This window comes from Marmota flaviventris, chromosome 11 (genome assembly GCF_047511675.1).
Source record: "Marmota flaviventris isolate mMarFla1 chromosome 11, mMarFla1.hap1, whole genome shotgun sequence".
NCBI lineage: Eukaryota > Metazoa > Chordata > Mammalia > Rodentia > Sciuridae > Marmota > Marmota flaviventris.
The window spans coordinates 93566839-93588263 of NC_092508.1; the positions used below are offsets into that span (position 1 = coordinate 93566839).

Consider the following 21425-nt stretch of genomic DNA (forward strand, 5'->3'; position numbering starts at 1 on the left):
TCCCAGTGGTTCAGGAGGTCCAGGCAGGAGGATTTCAGGTTCAAAGCCAGCTTCAGCAACTTAGTGAGGACCTAAGCAACTTAGTGAGACCCTGTCTCAAAAAATAAAAAGGCCTGGGTTTGTGGCTCAGTGGTTTAATATGTCTGGGGTTCAATCCCTAGCATTAAAAAAAAAAGTTAAAATACTAAGATTATAAAGAAGATCCAAAAAACTTCTAAAGAAAAATAATAATTAAAAATATAAAATAGCAAATATGACTTATAGGCCAATGGGGGCAGTTATATCAAAGTTTTGAAGGAAAATAAATTTCAGCTGAGAATTTGAAACCCAAACAAACTGTCCACAGACTGATATCAAAATAGCAATTTTTCACATACGAAAATGTGAGGAGATAAATGATGAGATAAAGGCAATTTATTTTGGGGATAGTTGAGGATTAAGCAAAAACAAAGATGAATACAGAGCGGAAGACTTAGGATACAGAAAAGAGCAAAACTGACCCAAAAGCCCATTGAGTAAAATCTGTAGATAACATCTCTCCACAGGCAAAAAAAAAAAAAGCAATTAGATCATATTAAAATATGAATTCAATTGTATCCAAGAACATTGGGATAAAAATTTTAATTAGAATTAATTAAAGTTAGGATAATATTGGGCCCTCGTAAAACAGACATGTATCATATCTCAAAAAAGATGGTTAGAAAGCTTAGGAAAAACAAAAAACATGATAAGAAAATCAGGGTCTAAACATTAGGTGGACTAAAATAAATATGATTTTGAGAAGTTAATTGAGTGTAAAAGAGACTTCTTCTGATCTTGACATGAAATGAGGAGGAAAGAAATAAAACCTGAGAGTGCTGCTTGGTTCTGTTCTAATGTGTTTGTAAATCCCAAGACTGTACATGATATGTTTTATTTTAATATTTCTTTTTTAGAATTTGCTTTATATTCAGAGTCTGGCAGTATTATTATTATGAAGTATAACCTAAATTTTGTGAACCTGAAAAAAATTTTTTTCTCATGCTTTTTAAAAATTTTTTTTAGTTGTAGATGGACATAGTATCTTTATTTATTTTATTTTTATGTGGTGCTGAGGATCGAACCCAGGGCCTCACACCTGCGAGGCAGGCACTCTATCACTGAGCTACAGCTCCAGCTCCAGCTCCTGAAAAATGTTTTTTTTAAAAAATATAAATGATGGAAATTGAGAGGCACAGATGAATGAAGAAAATCTTCATTCTACGTAGGAGTTCTCAACCTTTGTTGCATATGAAAATTTCAAAATCTTAATGCCCAGACTTCATCAAACTGCATCACACCTTTTAAATCAGAATATGTGTGTGTGTGTGTGTGTGTGTGTGTGTGTAATGCTTGCTCAGGGGTGTTTGTGTATGTATAAGGTATCAGTTTATTATATTAACTGCCAGGTGACTCCAGTATGTAGTCAAATTTGAGAACCAGTGGTCTGAAGTTCACAGAACTAACATTAGAAGCTTAAATATAGTCTCTAAAATTATAAATGTGATGAGTGGTAGTATCATTATTATAACTGGAAAAAGGAGGAGGTAATGTAGGAGGGTACTTGAAGTGAACCAAGTGTGCTTTAGTAGGAAGCCAGATCTTCTTTCATAATTGGATGTGGTAATAAATCAAGATTTTTCATTTTGTTTCAAAGTTGGTCTGTTAGTCATTTTATCTTAGTTGAGAAAAGGAAATGTCTCTTTAGTCATGATCCTAATTTTGTGAGAATCTACCATCTTTTTCTATTTATTGAGGTAATTAGAGCTAGATCAATGAGTTCATTATGAGGTCATAATAAATTATTATCTGAATGTTAAAATCAACTTTCTATGGCAAACAATTAATTTATTTATGAATAGATACAGTATTTTATAAAATATATTTTAGTAAATGTGGTTTCCTTTGATAAGCATTTTAGATACAAGTTTATATGTTAATAGACTTTGGAACTATCAAAACAAAACATGGAGCATTTTGGTAAAATTATTTGTCTTAGCAAAAAATTTAATCAAGAACTCAACTTTTTTAATGCACAGTGCAAAATAATTATGGATTTGTTTTAAATTTTATAATAATAGGAAAGTAAATGTATTTCAGTCTTTTTCTTCTCTGATTCAGTCTGTACCAGCTTTGATTGTGTATTGGAATCATCAGGGGAACTTTGAAAAATCAATCTTCTCCTCTTAAAAGTTCTTCATAACAACTGCCAGTTGGAGCCCAGTACTCTGGCCTCAGATTTTTTTTTTTTTTTTCTTTACTCAGGCTGAAAGTAAAGAACATGTGTGTATGATTTTCTGTTTCCATGGAAGTCAATAAATAATGTCTATAGTTGATGAATAACAAAGTTGAATTATAAGTCTATTATTGAAGATTATCAAGGTTGCCTTCAGGAATAGTATTGGAACTGGAGGTGAGGAAGGATAAAGGTAGAGGGATTACTCTTCATTCTAAGCTCTCCTACTCTGTAGCCTTTTAAAAATTAAAACTATGGTCATGCCAGGTGTGGTAGCATATACCTATAATCCCAGCTACTCAGGAGGCTGAGGCAGGAGGATCAAGAGTTCAAAGCTAGCCTTAGCGAAAATGAGGTGCTAAACAACTCAGTGAGACCCTGTTTCTAAATAAAATACAAAATAGGGCTGGGGATGTGGTTCAGTGGTCAAGCGACCCTGAGTTCAATCCCGGGTACCCAAAGGTGGGCGGGGAGTGTGGGGGTGGCGGGAACTATGGTCAATGAACCATGTTGATTTTAAAAAATTAATGGACATGAAAGTATTATTCCATTACTCAGGGTTTTTCTAGAGAAACAGAACCAACAGGATAGATACATTAATAGATAGCTAAATAGCAAGATAGGTAGGTAGAGATTTATTGTCAAGTGTTGGCTCATGCAGTTATGGAGGCTGAGAATTCCCCTGATCTGCTGCTAGCAAGCTGGAAGCTCAAGAAACCCAGTGTTATAATCCAGTCCAAGTCTGAAGGCCACAAAATCAGGAGCACAAATGTCCAAGAGCAAAAAGACCCATGCCCCAGCTCAAGGAGAGATCAAATGCGCCCTTGCTCCACTGTTTTAATTCTTCTGTTCATGCTCTGCAGGGATTGGATGATGTCTACCTACATTGGTAAAGACATATTTCTTTACTTAGTTTTTTTTTTTTTAATTTTTTAAAAATTTTTTTATTATTAGTTGTTCAAAACATTACAAAGCTCTTGACATATCATATTTCATACATTTGATTCAAGCAGATTATGAACTCCCATTTTTACCCCGTATACATATTGCAGATTCACATCGGTTACACATCCACTTTTTTACATACTGCCATACTAGTGTCTGTTGTATTCTGCTGCCCTTCCTATCCTCTACTATCCCCCCTCCCCTGCACTCCCCTCCCCTCCAATCTTCTCTCTCTACCCCATCTACTGTAATTCATTTGTCTCTCTTGTTGTTTTTTTTTTCTGCTTTCCCCTCACTTTCTCTTATATGTAATTTTGTATAACAATGAGGGTCTCCTTCCTTTACCATGCAATTTCCCTTCTCTCTCGCTTTCCCTCCCCCCCTTTAATGTTGATCTTCTTCTCACGTTCTTTCTGATTCAAATGCTAATCTCTTCTGACATCCCTTCACAGACACACCCAGAATGTTTTACCAGTTTTCTGGATATCCCTTAGCCCAGTCAACTTGACACAAAATTAATGACATTCTCTTATATTTTATAATATTAAGATATTCTTTATAAGTATCAAAATATATGAAATCACTAAGTTAGGATGTGGTTATTTTATGTGCAACAAATAATATGAACTTAAACCTCCTTTTAGGAAATCTCTTCTGATTTTTTAAAGTAAATTTTTATTAAAGTATATCATGTATAGAAAGTGCTCTGTGAATTTTTCACAGGGGAACACTCCTGTATAACCAGCATCCAGATCCAGAAATAAATATTGCTCAAATCTATGAAAGACAGAGTTGCCTCCTCCAATCACTATCCCCTCCTCTTCCATCTACTCTTCTTACCTTGTACACCATACAGTCATGGGTATGATTTCTGTCTCTTCAGTTTTCCTTTTCCAGACTGCCCTATAATTAAAATCATAAAGTATAAAACATTTTTGTTTGGCTTTCCCAATGTTATGATTGATCTGTGTTGTTGCAATATGTCATTACCTTTTGACACTCAGTAGGTTTATGTGGATATACCACAATTGTATGTCCATTTATTAGTTGATGGACAGATGGATTGTTTAAGTTTTTGATGATTATGATTAAAACTATTGAAAACAGTCTCATGGAGGTCTGTGAACATATTTTTAGTTCTCTTAGGTAAATATTGAATGGGATTATGAAGACATCTGATAAATTTATGACATAAATAAGAGACTACTGTGTAAATTTTTAAATTAGGTATATGTTTTTCATTTCCAAGAGCAAATGCTTAAGAATTCTAGTCACTGTATTCCGGCCACCATTTAGCATTTTAAGTTCTTTTAATTTTAGAGCTTCTGTTAGGTTTGTAATGGTATCTCATTGTAGTTTTAACATGGAATTTTTAGATGACTAATAATATTGACTACATTTTTTTGTGCTTTCTGGCTATTTGCACATTTTTGTTGAGGAAACATCTGCTCAAATCTTTTGCTTATTTAAAAAAAAATTGTGTTATTATTGTTGAGTATAGAAGTTGTTTATATAGTCCTTTATATTTTCTCCACGTCTGTGGCTTGCCTTAAAATGTCTCTAAAAGATACATTTATCAGTTTTTCATAGGTTTTGTTTCCAAAGGTCATAAGATATTTTTCCTGTTTTCTTCTACAAGTTTTATAGTTTTGCTCTGTGATACATTTCTACTTAACTTTTGTACGTGATATAAGGCATGGGTTCAGGATTTTGTTTTATTTTTCCATATGGAAGTCCAATTATTCTATTACTATTTGTTAAAAAGTTTAAAAAAACTGTCCATCTCTCCAGTTACTTTGGCACCTTTGTCAAAAATCATTTGATCCTATATAACTGGATTTATTTTTCAAGTGTATTATGCTCTATTGCTGCTTATATATTCTTATGCAAACACTGTTGTTTAGATTATTATAGCTTTATAAAAAAATACTAATGTTTAGATTATTCTTTGTTCAACCTCAGGATTGCAAATGCCCCAACTAAACTGTTTACTGATCCCAAAGGACAAAACTTGGCGGACTCAACAGAGAAGTTTTAGACTATTTATTACTTACTAATTTGGCAACTGTGGGCTGGGATACAGTGCAGGACAGCACTATGCCTATACTTTGTAGAAATATATATATGATAGTTTGCATGCCTGCTGCACAGGTAAATTTCTTCAGGTGTTTTAAGAGTACTTTCCTTTATTTTATAACCAAGGCCATTCTTCTAAGATTTGGAGGTAAGGGAAGTGTTCAGGTCCCACTCTGTATTTCCCTCATTACCACATTCTTTTGGAAAGCTTTTTTGTTGTTGTTGTTGTTTTTAGATATACATGAGGAGAGTGTATTTTTACATATTATACATACGCAGAGTATAACTTATTCCAATTAGGATCCCATTTTTGTTGTTGTATATGATGTGGCATTTCACTGATCACATTTTTGCAGGGGCAGAGGAGACAAGGCACCAAACATAACTGTAAACAGTTTTATTTGGCTGCAGCCAGGCTCAGAGGGCACAGCTTTTGCTATAATCTATCAATCCTCTGTACCCTGAATTCAGGTAGTTTCAGAATGTAAGCATGTAAGGGGAGGGACTCTAAAATTTACAGTCTACAGAAGTCCACATAAAAGCAATTTTTTTCTTTCACTGTTCTGGGCAAGTTAATCCATCAAGAACACAGGAGAAGGGGAAAGCTTCTTTTCTCCTTTCTTTCCTCCCCCTGCCAGCTGTTACAATGGAGCCCAATTGGTAACTTCTCTTATCTTAGAAATGTAGACATCTCTGTGAAGCTCTAGCTTAAGGCCAGAGGCCTGTTTACACATTTCTACAAACTACTATACTAGATACATATTTGTGAAAAACTAGTAAGGGGCTGTGCAGCACCTGAAGTGCTGATTTCTTCCCCGCCAGTGGCCAAGTAAAACAGGGCAACACGAAAATTGGAAGTTTATCTACACTGAACTCTTTAGAGACTCTTTTGCTGACAGTCCTAAAATCAGCCTTGGTGAAGATTTCTGGAGAAGCCCAGTTAAGACTCTTTTGTGGAGAAAGGGGGTGCCACTATAGTATATTCATATATGAACATAGGAAAGCATATCCATCTTTCCTATTGCCATCCCACCTCCTTTCCCTTCCTTCTGTTTGTCTAATCCAATGAACTTCTATTCTTCTTTGCCACATACATCCTTATTGTGTGTTAGCAACCACATATCAGAGAGCATTCATTCAGCCTTTGTTTTGGGAGGAATGGCTTATTTCACTTAGTGTGAAAGTCTCCAGCTCCAGATATTTACCTGCAAATGCCATAATTTCATTCTTCTTCAAGGCTGAGTAATTTTCCATTGTGTATATATACCACACTTTCTTTATCATTCATCTGTTGAAGGGCACTTAGGTTGGCTTGATAGCTTAGCTAATGTGAATTGAGCATTTTTCATATATTTGTTGACCATTCATATTTCTTCTTCTGTTAAGTGCCATTCAGTTTTTTTGCCCATTTATTAGTTGAGGGTTTTTTTTTTTAAATTTTTTATTTTTGGGGCTAAGTATATCCTGGAGATTAATGCTGTATCAGAGATGCAGGTGACAAAGATTTTTTCCCATTCTGTAGGCTCTCTCTTCACGTAATTGATTATTTCTTTTGCTGAGAAGAAGCTTTTTAGTTTGATTTCATCCCATTTGTTTATTCTTAATTTTACTTCTTGGACTTCAGGAGTCTTGTTGAGAAAGTAGATTCCTAAGTCAATAGCATGGAGAGTTGGGCTTACATGTTCTTCTGGTAAGCACAGGGTCTCTGATCTAATGCCTACATCATTGATATACTCTGAGTTGAATTTTGTGCAGGGTGAGAGATAGGGGTTAAAATTCATTTTACTACATATGGATTTCTAGTTTTCCCAGTACTTTGTTGAAGAGGCTACGTTTTCTCTAATGTATATTTATGGCATCTTTTTCTAGTATGAGGTAACTCTATTTATGTGGTTTGCCTCTGTCTCTCCTATTCTATTCCATTTGTTTTATCTCTCTGCAAGATTTTCTCGGCACTGATTAGTGTTTAACCCAACATTCTTATAATGAAAAAAAGTGTAGTATTGACCTAAAAGCCATATTCTTATGTATCCTTCTAGAGGTGTATTAATTTATAAACATATATGCATGTAGATCAGAAATATAGTAGTTTTAAGTTACAACCACAAAATTAGTTTTTAAAACATATTTCAACAAGTGACATATTAAGTGCGCTGTCAATTAAAATTCACAGGTTTTAAATATCTGAACTCTTGTAGGAAATAAGATCATAAACTCCAGGTTTAGAGTAATATTTATTTACTATGCTATACCTAGAAAGGAATGAAGGAGTGTGCATATGAATTAGAGTTGATTGACTATCACACCTCAATTCTTGCATTGACTTTTTATAGGCATGCAATTTGTATTCTTCAAAGAAGGACATATACAGGTTTAGTGGACTTTCTCTTTGTTAATGCATTTTAACTATACAGACTAATTATATTAATTTTGTGTTGTCCTTTTCAATTTTCGCCCATTCAGTATACAGACTAATGGGTTTCATTATAGAATATTCATACATCCATATAACATACTTAGATTATATCCACTTCCCCATTACCTCTTCTTTCCCTCCTTTAGCCCCTTCCCCTGATCCTTTCTTCATCTCTAATAGTCTGCCTTCTAATTTTGTGTTGTCCTTTTTTCTTTATTGTATTCCACATATGAGAAACATTTGATACTTGTCTTTTTGAGCCTTGTTAACATGATGATCTCCAGATTCCTCCATTTTCCTTAAATTGACATCATTTCATTCTTCTTTATGGCTAAATAATGCTGTATTTTGTGTGTGTGTGTGTGTATGTGTGTGTGTGTGTGTGTATTTATCTGTTCATGTGTTGTTGTTACCTACAGTTGATTCTATATCTTAGCTGTTATGAATTGTGCCACCACAAACATGGCTATGCATATATCTTTATGATATGCTAACTTTAATTCCTTTGGATATATACTGAATAATGGTATAGTTGAATCATGTGGTTGTTCTATTTTTAGTTTTTTGAGGAATCTCCATACTCATTTCCCTAGTGACTATACTAATTTACATTCCCATCAACAGTGTATATTTTTTTTCACCCCCTATGTAATCATTATTGTTTTTTTATTCTTGATCATAACCATTCTGACTGGGGTGAGATGAAATCTCAGTATAGTTTTGATTTGCATTTCTTGATAGCTAATGACATTGAACATTTTTTCATGTAATTGTTGACCATTTGTACTTCTTCTTTTGAAAAGTGTCTGTTCAGTTCATGTGCCCATTGATTGGGTTGTCTTTTTGGTGTTAAGTTTTTAAAATTTTTTATATATTCTGGATGTTAAACTTCTGTTGGAAGATTCCCCCCACCCCACCAGAACCTATCATGTCATTCAGTTGTTTCCTTTGCTGTTTTTAATTTGATGCTTTTCCATTTGTTGATTCTTGCTATTACTTCCTGAGTTGTTTAGAAAGTCCTTGCCTGTGCTTGTATCTTAATTTGTTTCCCCTGTGTTTTCTTCTAGAGGTTTCATCTAGAAGATCTTATATATAGATCTTTGATCCATTTCATGTTGATTTTTGTACAGGGCAAGAGATAGAGATCTAGTTTCAACCCTTATGTACATCCACCTTTCCCAGCACCATTTGTTAAAGAGGCTGTCTTTTCTCCAAGGTGTGTTTTTGGCACTTTTGTCAAAAATCAGATGGCTGCCGCAGTCTGGCTGGGCACAAAATCATGAGCCACTCACAGCCTTGTAGATTCAAACAGCAATTCTTTATTCCCGAACTCACACCGGCACTCTACAAACACGTTCTGGGCAAAATCCACACTCTCCACCGGGCTCTGAATCCCAAATACTCTCTGAATCCCGCGAGAACTCAAGGCACCTGAGGCAGCAGGATATGCCCTATTCCTAGCAGGAATCACCTTAAACCTGGAACCCCACTAAATCCCGATCCGCCCTAAACCCTGATCCACCCTAAACCTGGATCCGCCCTGGTCCTTGAGCAAGGTCACCTTTCATGCAAAGTCACTGCAAATAACCTGGGTCCACCATGGAGAGTCCTTCCTCTAAGCAACATGGAGTAGGCTGACAAAGAAATTGCGATACATCATTCCTACTTGGCAATGGCTCTCAGCAGATGGCTGTAGCTGTGTGGCATTGTCTCTGTGTCCTCTATTCTAATCCATTAGTCTACATGTCAGTTTTCATGCTAGTATCATGTTTTTTTAAATTACTATAACTCTAGTATATTTTGTTTTTTCTAAATATATTTTTTAGTTGTAGTTGGACACAGTACCTTTATTTTTATTTATTTGTTTTTATATGGTGCTGAGGATTGAACCCAGGGCTTCATGCGTGTGAGACAAGCGCTCTACATCTGAGCCACAGCCCCAAGCCCTTATAGTATATTTTGAAATTGAGTATCAGGATATCTCCAGCATTGCTCTTTTTGCTCAAGATTGTTTGGCTATTCAAGGTCTTTTGTGCTTCCATATGAATTTTAGGATTATTATTTTTTTTTTAGCTCTGCAAAGACTGTATTGGTATTTTGATCGTGATTTTGTTAAATCTGTAGGTCATTTTTGGTAACATGGTCATTTTAGTCCTTTCCATTTTTTAGTATTTTCTTTAGTGTTTTATAATTTTCATTAAAAAGACTTTCACTGCCTTGGTTAGGTAGGTTTATTCCTAGGTATTTTATTTTTTTTTAAGCTATTATGAATAGAATTGTTTTCCTGATTTCTTTCTTAGTGAGTTTGTTGTTGGTATATAGAAAAGATATTGATTCTTGTTTGTTTACTTTGTATTCCACTACTTTGCTAAATTTATTTAATATACAAGTCTTCTGGTAATGTCTTTAGAGTCTTCTAAGTATGGGATCATATGTAAACAGGGAGAATTTGATTTCTTCTTTTCTTATTTGTATCCCTTTTCGTCCGTCTTTTGCCTAATTTTTCTCACTAAAATTTCAAAGATGATGTTAATAAGAAGGGTGAGAGTCTACATTTTTCTCTTCTTCCTGATTTTATAGGAAATGCTTTCAATTTTCGCCCATTCAGTATAATGTTGGCTATGGGTTTTCATATATACCCTTTATTATATTGAGATATGATATTTCTTTATCACTTTTTTCATGAAAGGACCTTGAATTTTGTCAAAGTCTTTTTTTTTTAATTATTGAGATGATCATGTGATTTTTTTTCTTGATTCTGTATATGTGATGTATTATATTTATTGACTTGTATGTTGAACTGTTCTTGCATGTCTGGAATGAAATCAACTTAATCATGGTATATGATCTTTTTAATGAGGATGGCACATTTTTCTTTAGGTACCTAAATTGTAAGATAATTGCAAATATTATAATGAAATATTACATTTATTATTTTTTTTCTTATTCATTTACAATTGAGTTATAATTTGAGTGCTATTTTTAAAGAATGGTGATAACATGTTTTAAAAAATAAAAACTATTTCACTACTTGGCTAGGGAAAGCGTAATACAAGATTCTATCAGTTTGAGACTACTTTTTCTCTAACTGGTGATATCTGTGATCTCGAATCACTTTCTTCTATGGGATCTGATTTATTTTTCAATGGTTATATTCTATTTTCTTCAATTCCAACCTTCTACTAGTTCAGTTTTTATACTCAAGCATGGTAATTTGAACTTACTCCTATTAAATTACATCCTATTGGTGTGGGCTGAATATGTTCACTGTTCTCATAAAAACCTCATTTTAGTTCTTCATCTAATTTTAATAGAAAGTTTTTATTTATTCAACCACAATCATAACCTTTAAGTATTGTAACAGAAATTTCTTCATATCATTAATTTTTAAGAAATGGTTATTGATATATTAAAGGGCAGAGTTGAAAAAGATTTTCTGATAATAAATGTTAGGTCTTATAGGTCATACAGTCTGTATCACAACTACTCAGTTCTGTCATTCTACCACAAAAGCAGTCATTGCCAATATGTAAATGATGAACAGAATTGTATTTCAGTTAAACCTTTATTTACAGAAATAATTAGCTGGATTTGACCTAAGCACAGTTCCAGGCCCCCTGCTCCAAGGGGTAGGGGATGCTGGGATCAAATCCAGGGCATTGGTCATGCTGAGCATGTGCTCTGCCACTAAGAGTTACATCCCTAGATCCATAGGTAGTAGTTTTTGAACTGTTGTTTTAAAGATATTGTAAAAATGGGCCAAGGACCTGAACAGACACTTCTCAGAAGAGGACATACAATCAATCAACAAGTACATGAAAAAATGCTCACCATCTCTAGCAGTCAGAGAAATGCAAATCAAAACCACCCTAAGATACCATCTCACTCCAGTAAGATTGGCAGCCATTATGAAGTCAAACAACAACAAGTGCTGGCGAGGATGTGGGGAAAAGGGTACACTTGTACATTGCTGGTGGGACTGCAAATTGGTGCAGCCAATTTGGAAAGCAGTGTGGAGATTTCGTGGAAAGCTGGGAATGGAGCCACCATTTGACCCAGCTATTCCCCTTCTTGTTCTATTCCCTAAAGACCTAAAAAGAGCATGCTACAGGGACACTGCTACATCGATGTTCACAGCAGCACAATTCACAATAGCAAGACTGTGGAACCAACCTAGATGCCCTTCAATAGACGAATGGATAAAAAAAATGTGGCATTTATACACAATGGAGTATTACTCTGCATTAAAAAATGACAAAATCATAGAATTTACAGGGAAATGGATGGCATTAGAGCAGATTATGCTAAGTGAAGCTAGCCAATCCCTAAAAAACAAATGCCAAATGTCTTCTTTGATATAAGGAGAGTAACTAAGAACAGAGTAGGGTCGAAGAGCATGAGAAGAAGATTAACATTAAACAGGGATGAGAGGTGGGAGGGAAAGGGAGAGAGAAGGGAAAATGCATGGAAATGGAAGGAGACCCTCAGAGTTATACAAAAGTACATACAAGAGGAAGTGAGGGGAAGAGGAAAAATAATACAAGGGGGACAAACGAATGTCAGTAGAGGGGGCAGAGAGAGAAGAGGGGAGGGGAGGGGAGGGGAGGGGGGATAGTAGAGGATAGGAAAGGCAGCAGAATACAACAGACACTAGTATGGCAATATGTAAATCAATGGATGTGTAACTGATGTGATTCTGCAATCTGTATATGGGGTAAAAATGGGAGCTCATAACCCACTTGAATCAAATTGTGAAATATGATATATCAAGAACTATGTAATGTTTTGAACAGCCAACAATAAAAAATTTAAAAAAAAAAAAAAAAAAAAGAATTTTTCTCTTCTTTTTTTTTTTTTTCCGCAGCGGGTGGATACCAAGGATTGAACTCAGGGCCACTGGATTCACTGAGCCATATCCTCAGCTCTGTTTTTGTATTTTCTTTAGAGACAGGGTCTCACTGAGTTGCTTAGTGCTTCACTTTTGTTGACGGTGGCTTTGAACTCGAGATCCTTCTGCCTCAGCCTCCCAAGCCCCTGGGATTACAGGTGTGTGCCACCATGCCCAGCAGAATTTTTCTCTTCTTGATTACATAGTTTGATATCTATTTGATCTAAATTTCCATAATACCCAAGAGCTGACTTGATCTTTATGTGATAGAGTTGGCCATAGTGCTTAAAATTGGCTTTGAAAGTTGAGGCAGAATTTATTATTACTTTTCCATATTCCTTTGTTCCCTTTTCCCTCACTAAAACACCCTGTGGGGTAGTCTATTTGACCAGCTGAAACTCTTCTTTTCTAGTCTCCCTTTCAGTGAGGGGGTGATTGCATGATATGTGTGGCTCAGGAGGCCTTAGGAGAAGTCCCAAAGCAGTGACTCTGGGAAAGCTTGTTAAGATAGGGTTGACTCTGTTGGCCCATGTTCTTTTGTCCTTTTCCTTTTCCCCACATCAAATAGTGCTGCCAAATCTTTAACAGTAATAGCTATCTTATAATGTACCAGGCAGGAAAGGACAAGGTTACAAAGGTATGTGCCTCACATCCTTGTTTGCTGCTCTAGCCATGGACTGTCTTACCTCTATATCTACTGTGGGGAGGGATGTAAATAGTTCTGTCTCTTTTATTCATTATTATGTACAGCTGAACTCAGTTTCCCATCGTTTAAAAAGTAAATGCAGGCATGGATAATACTTAAATATTAAATTGACATTAGGTTATTTCTTTTGTTGTTAAACTCAGCATCCATTTATTTTCTGCAAAATAACATCATCATATTAACTTCATATTATAAAATTGAACTGTATCTTGTGATTTGTTCATCATATGCAATTTTTAAAATATGTTCTCATTTTTTAAAAGCTGTAAGTTTAAGGAATTTGTACCTAGCTTGAGTTGTACATTTAACATGATAAATTAAAAAATGGAATTTTTGGAGAATATTTTTCATTTGAAAAGAGTTTGATGAACATTAGATAGGGCAAAGGGGAAGGAGGGGAAGGGAGCAGGCATGTTGTTAGGAAAGATGGTAAAATGAGATGAACATCATTACCCTAAGTATATATATAAAGACACAAATGGTTTGACTCTACTTTGTAAACAATCAGAGACATGAAAAATTGTGCTGTATCTGTGTACAATGAATTGAAATGAATTCTGCTGTCATGTATAACAAATTAGAGTAAATAAACAAATTTTTAAAAAAGGAAATAAAAGAGTTTGATGATGACCAAGAGATGAGGACCTGCCCTAGTATGGTGGTTTAATCTTGAATTCAACCAATATTTTAATGTTTCATATATGTCTTTCTCAGTGTAATTTTTATTATGTGTCTGAATAGAAGTGACTACTCCCTTCTGCCTTAGAACAAACTTCGATAGTAATATCAATAACAGTTCATATACTTATTTGTTTATATGTTCATTTCTTTCTCAGGGCTTAGTACTATGATTGATGCTCAAAAGTATGTTTGGTGAATGAATAAGTAAATAATATATACTTGGTAGCTATTGAAATCGAAAAACACATTTTGATATGTACTTGCCCTAATTGATTTCCACATCTCCACAAGATAGAGACTAAGAGAAATGCTCAGTTTTTCTTAATATTCAGTAAATTATGAAACTATACTAACAAGCCTAATTAGTAAACCAAAGAAAGATTAGTATCCTATAATATTATGAGAGAGGCTCTCAGTTTGTACTAAAACAACTCAACTTATTCCCTCATTTATCTTTCAACATTTAAGTATTGTTATGTCCATGTCTTTATTAATAAAGTGAATTTAATATGGTAAATTATTTTTACTGCTTATAAAATCACTATAGATAAAGCAGATCTAACTTACTTCTTTATTGCTTTTTTATATAAATTATATTTTTGTTTCGAACTCCAAAATATTCTAATTAATATTTCATCTAATTAAGCCCTAAATATTCTCCACTAATTGTTATAGGAATAATCAACTTTTTTTAAACTTGTATTTCTATAAACAAGAATAGATAATTGTGTGAAAATTAACATGTGAAAAAAATGGCTCAGTGGGAATTATTATGCATCCTGAAAGCAATAATTGTCTCAAAATAGCAGAAATACACCTTCCCCCACCTCAACCATCAAGTAGAATGCAGAGATTATTTCCTGTTTTGTTCTTTATTAGTAAAAGTTATAGGGCAATTTTGTGCTAATGGAGTCAGACTAATGAAGCATAATATTTTCAAGATATTATCAAGCATTAGAGACTGGTTTAATTTTTTAAAACTCATGAACAGAAAAAGCAGTTCTTTTTTAAAATTCATTAGATTTTTGGCATATAGAAAGAATTTATTTGTAGTACCTTGCATCTCTTATTTAACTTGTAATTATTTTAGCCTTTTATGTCTTTCCTGTACATGTCTGATGTTTCCTAATGGGTGAAAAGAGCTAAAACAAACAAAACACATTTTGACTTGTTTTTCTAGGTTATAACGTTGAAACAGATGTAAGTTTTTCAGCTAAAGCCTTTCTCCTGCCCCCGTTAACAGACTCTAGAAGTCTTTGGGTATACTTACCTTCTATGTGTTTCTGACACTGGTGGGTAAGAATAAATGTCTGAAGCTGTTAAGAATGGCAAAGGAGAAAGGTGACATGAGTAGGCCACTGAATTACTCAGTCCTGGAACCATCCCACTCTTGTTACGAATTATGTGATAATAGTAATTCCCTTTTGTGATAAGAGTCATTTTGTTCTTGCTCTGCCTCCTAATGGAAAACCATGGTTTGGGTTTGTTTGTTCATTTGTTTCTGGTTCATTATAATTATATATAGTAATGAGATTCATATTGTAAAAGCAGTTTTTAAAGTCACCCACTATTCCTTCATTTATAATACCTAAATTTGAAGCTACCATCCTCTGCTACTCACTCGTATCTGTTGTGATTATTTCTTCCAAGAGTGAACAGTTATTTGGTTCATATTGAATAGAACTGATTATCACCATTCTAATGGCAATAAAGGTTTTATGGTACTCTTCCATGATCACAGCTTGATTTACTTGGTTTAGGTTTTTTCATAAAATGGATGAGATTAAGAAACTGTGTATGAATATGTAGGACATTTATAATTATCTGTTTGTAATTAAGAGCAATGCTTTAAACTCTTACAGAAGTGCTATAGACTGATTTGGTATGCAATCAAAGTAAATTCTATAGTTTTTTAGTTTTCAATATGAAAATTTATGACCAAAGAGTAAGAATTACAGATTCAAATCCATTGTTTAAATAATTTCTTTAGATTTTTTTTTTAAATCTAGGGTTTATTCAGCTTTAATTTTAAGTATAAACATGAAATTGACTGTAATAATAACTTCAGAATGAATATCCAGGGGGAAAATGCCCCAAAGCAGGTTTTTAGGTATATCTGGAGCATATGCTAATAGCCTAATGTACATTTAAGACTTGTGTATGAGTATACTTAAAAATATGGGAATGTGTGATAACCTCAGGAATTTGGGGAAGATAAGAAGTGAAAATGACAAAGGATTGAGGACCCAAAAGGTTGGGAAAATGAGAGGTACTGGGGAAAAAGGCAGATATGAGAGCTAGGAGGAGACTCAGTTGCATGTGGAAGTTCCACTCAAGATTTTCTAGGAAGTGATGGTTCTATTTTGGACATTACAAAGAGGCCAAGCTAGATATGGGCTGCAGCCAAGGTTTCCTCACTATATACAAAGGCACTTGTCATTTCCCAAATTAGTGGAAAACAAGAATTCTTTTCATATTTTTGACCTAATTTTTTTCTTTTCTTAGTTTCCATGATTTTAGGACACTTGTGTTTATATTTGGATTTTAAACTAGATTCGGAAAGGTATAAATCAGCAGGTTCTTTATGAACACATAATAAATTGTACTTATAGAGAATATTTCTAGAAAGAATCACAAGAAATTGGTAATTAGCCTTACAGAGGGCAGTATCTGAGTCATCCTTAAGGAATAGAGATTGGAGAGACTTTCCATTTTGTACATTTTTCTGTTTCTCGAATAATGTGCTTTTGAATGTATCACCAAGTAAAAAACTTAATGAAATTAGAACTAAAAAATAAATTCATCATTTTGACTTTTTATAGTTATAGGGTAAATTTTTAAGAAATTATTGTGGTTGCAAAAAATACTGTGGTTTGGTCCTCTGGATTCATGGTCTTTATTGCTTGATCTTTTAGGGAAGTAGGTAGAAGTTATTCAGCCAACATTAATTAAGGTAGCTTTGGTCAAATATACTGTATTAAAGAATGGGAATTGATTTTTACTAATGGAAAAATTCAACATGAGTATCTCAAAGGCTTGTCTTCTCTTTGCAGTAATAGTTTACTGATGCTGAAGCGTACATGGCAATTGATTAAGTAGATGACTGTTTTCAGATATGATGCCTTTAATCCTATACCTAGAATTCCAAACAGAATAAGAGTGCCTATTTTATATCTACGCACCTCATTAATTTTTTTGTGTAATTGTAAGTATTTTTTGAAGAGCTTTACTGTTTTATTTTTGTGTATATAATCTGTTTATATGGGTGTTAATTATAGAAAAGGTGTTTTTTTTATGTAAAAAAATTGAAGAAAAGCTTCACTTTAGATCCAAATTGTTCATTTCAATGTGTCTTTTAATAGAAATTTAGCTGGAATATAAAGTGTTTCTCCAAAAAGTATAATGCTGTTCAGTTTTCTCTCTGTATCAGAATTTGAATTAAAAATAGCAAACACCAAACATGTGCATCCAAAGATTTGGATGTTGTAAACACTGGAGTATATATTAATATTTTAAGTGGACGATTAATATAAGGAGCCTCAAGGTTTTGGAAACAATTCAGTAAAATGAAAAGTTGCTTTTGGTGTCTAGAGCCAAGCTGATAAATTACAGTGTAAAAAATTAACAATGATTTTGGATCAAATAATATTATTTATGTTTGTTACAAATGGAAAACTGAACTACCTGTAAAATTATTATAGAATTATAGGTACACCAAACCAAGTTTGGCAAATACAATGGATAGTGTTTAACAAGGAAGTATTCTTTTTCATTGTTGGTTAAGGGTCCTATAACTTGGGTCCGATTTGCTATTTCTCAATGGGTGAAAAGCTATTTTATTTCCAAGGATAATGGTGATTATTGGCAGCCCTCCCTTTACAAAGTAGACTTTAGTTTTAATGAAATATTATATAAATTTTCTATAAAGTAATAAATGTATTAGCCATATTTTCCCTTTTACTTATTTATTTTGTGATAGTGGAGATTGACGCCAGGGCCTTGCACATGCTAGGCAAGCACTCTACCATTAAGCTATGTCTCCCCTACCCACACTTTTAAATTTTTATTTTGAGACGAGGTCTTACTAAGTTGCCTATGCTGGCCTTGAACTTGCCATGTTTTGGTGTCTAACTGGACACTTCTTCTCAGTCTTTTGTCCTGGATCTTTCTCCTCTTTGTGATCTCTGATTATTGGAGTACTCCAGGACTCAGTGTGTGAATGTCTTTTCTTTTCTCTATACTTTTTTCTCTATTGTGGTTAAAACAAACAAGCATAAAATTTGCTATCTTAACCATTTTAACTGCATGGTAATGTTAATTATGTGCATCTTGCTGTGCAGCCAATCTCTACAGCTCTTTCATCTTGCAGAACAGAAATGCTTTACTCTTTGAGCCACTCCCCTATTCCACCCTCTCTTCTCTCCATACTCTTCCTCTCTAGGTGTTTTCATCTAGTCTCCTGACTATAAATCATGTGTTTGTTACTTTGCTTTAGAATGTTTTTAGCTCCCCTCCTCTGTTACTTTACTTCCATTTTGCACACTTTTTCTTATTGTCTTCCTTTCTGTTTCTATTATCCTTATTTAGAATATGTACCATTCATCAAATTCTTACATACCAAGCTTCATTGCTTTCCAGATTTTCATGTTCTCCCATCTTGAATCTTTATCAAGGTATGTTTATTTTTGTTTTCTCAAGTTTCTCTCCTCAGATGGTTTCTATGAGTAGTGTTGTATTGAAGATCTTTGTTACCTTCAAGCATCTTTTTGCCATCCTTTACAAAAAAGAGGTAGATTGGCTGGGAATGGAGGTTATTTCTGCAAATGTAAGAAGTGGTGACACATGCTTGTAGTCCCAGCTATCTGGGAGGCTGAGGCAGGAGGATTGCTTGAGCCTACATGTTTTTTTTTTGTTGTTGTTTGTTTGTTTTTAATATTTATTTTTTAGTTGTAGTTGACACAGTCCCTTTTTATTTATTTATTTTTATGTGGTGCCGAAGATCGAACCCACGATGTTGCACATGCTAGGTGAGTGCTCTACCTCTGAGCCACAACCCCAGCCCTTTGAGCCTACGTGTTTTAGACTAGCCTGTGCAACATAATGAGACCCCCATCTAGAAAATTAACAGGAGGGAGAAAAAAAGGAAGAATAAAGAAGAGAAAGTTCTTCAAAATAATAGGAATTAAAACTCAGTTTGTCGATAGGTTTAGTATGTATACCGTAACATATAATTAGATATTTAACTTATGCCAAAAGATGCTGACACTTGTTTTTTTTTTTTGTTTTTTGTTTTTTTTTTTTTTTGCACCTTCACACAGCATTCTTCTAATCTCTATGAAATACCAATGGTGAAGATTAAGAATTGAAATGAAAGTGACCACAACACTCAGAGCAACCAATAGATCTTTATTGCAGCAGTGCAACAAAGGAGAAAAGAAAGAGAGAGAGAGAGAAGAAAGAGAGAGCAAGAGAGAGAGACAGAGCAAGAGAGAGAGACAGAGCAAGAGAGAGAGGGGCCTGGCAGGAGGGAGTTTTTATAGCCCAAATCTAATGAGGCCTCTGGGTCTGCAAGCTGCCTTTTTGGCACAAGGGTGGGGTTAAGTGTTCAGCCTTGGGGGGGTGGGTTGAGTGTTCAGCTTTGAAGTAAACAGGTGATAAAGGACCAGACACAGGGGGGTTTGGGTGCGTGGGCTATCCTGCAGCTAACATTTGTTCAGCCCGCCCTGCACCTAACAAGAATGAAGTGGGAAGTCATTTGTACCATCACTTGCCATTTTGTCACATTTTGAAGGGTCAGTGCCACTCTCCATGGGTAGGCCATGGGCATAGCACATCTGAAGCTGTAATACTACCACATAGCCACATGCCTTTGCCAGCTGGAAAATCATATAAAATCAGAACTGGCCCATGTTTCCTCTACATTTATAAACATCTCTTTCTAGCCTGGTCCTTAAGTATTTGTCAACATTTTATGGTAGTGTCTCAAAGAGTAGAGCATTTCTGTTCTGCAAGATGAAAAGAGCTGTAGAGATCTGCAAGATGCACGTAATTAACATTACTGTGCAGTTAAAATGGTTAAGATGACAAATTTTATGTTTGTTTGTTTTAAGATGATTGGTTTGATAATTAAGAAATTAGGGACTGGGGTTGTAGCTCGGTGGTAGAGCACTTGCCTAGCACTTGGAGGCACTGGGTTCTCTCCTCAGCACCACATAAAAATAAATAAATAAAATAAAGATATTATGTTCATCTACAACTAAAAAAATATTTAAAAAACAAGAAATTAATTTTTTTTAATTTTTTTTCAGGTGTATGGTGGCTGATGAAGTAAGTATTTTCACATCTTTTATAAAATTATACAACAAATTTTTAATGAACTCTATTTTCCATATTCACTATTCTCCTTTGGTTTTCCATGATTAATATGTGTTTATGTAGAAAGAGAGAGTGATGAGGGTGAAAGATATGCAGGGTGGTAGAAGAAGAAGAAAGAATGAGTATGTATTAGTGTGTTTGTGTGCCAGGGTGTGCCTGGGTGTGTATGTGTGTGTTTGCAAAGCATATATCTGGGAAATGTGTTAATATTAGTCACCCCCAATTTTATATTGTTTCCTAGGATGCACAAATGTGTTTTGAAATGTAGCCACTCAAAAACTGAACTCTTCCTTTCATAGTACTGCTTGAGTAAAACCTGAATTTTAATTATTTTGTTCTAAAGGTTATTGTTAATTGTTTCCTATGAGTATTAAATAGTGCTAAAATCCATTTTATTTTCACTAAACACTTTTATACAATTAAATGGCATGTACTTATCTCATATATGTCCATTTTAATGTTTTCTCAGTGAAATTGAAGCTCTTGTTACATGAACTATGATACTCAAGTACTTTCTGAGAATATTATAGTATAAATCAAAGTAATTTTGATACCAGTTTGAGAAATGTATTGCTGTTTTCATGATGTTTTTAAGAAAAATAACAAAACATACTTTTCAAAATACATTAGAAATGAAAGAACAAGAAACTAACTAAAAAATAGAAGTGGAATCTAGTTTTTAATTCTTCTAATTATTGTGTTTTAATCTTAGTTAAATATAAACTCCCATCAATATCTCATCTCTACAGTCTCTTTTTCAGGAAGAAAATGAACAAGAATATTTGTGAATACTATGTAAAAAAGTTGATGTTGGGATTCTCTGTTCATGCTGATTTGTAATTACCTAACTTTTTAGTTTAGATTTTTCATTCTATTTAAACTAGATGTTATTACTAGAAAGTTAATCATAGCCTATGAAGGATTTGAGCAATATAATTGGAGAAACAAGACACAGACGTTTAGAAGCAATTAACAGAAATTTCTCTTTCAGAACAGCAGGAGTTTCAACAGGCTCTCCTTAATTAATTTTAAGAATCCAAAATGACTTCACAAGGCTTTTGTTTTTTAGTACTTGAATATGTTT

The 21425-nt window shown here is 34.1% G+C and overlaps 1 protein-coding gene across 4 annotated transcripts in view; it reads left to right on the top strand.

Annotated features, from left to right (window-relative positions):
• Window positions 1-21425, top strand: part of Zranb3 (zinc finger RANBP2-type containing 3) — a 223122-nt gene that overhangs the window by 67472 nt on the left and 134225 nt on the right. For 3 of the 4 annotated variants that reach the window (XM_071619227.1, XM_071619228.1, XM_071619230.1), the window contains one exon: window positions 20275-20293. In XM_071619227.1, the coding sequence (XP_071475328.1) occupies window positions 20275-20293 (19 nt within the window). Of the gene's footprint in view, window positions 1-17114; window positions 17172-20274; window positions 20294-21425 lie in introns of those variants that run through there. The other variant, XM_071619229.1, reaches the window with a different exon arrangement.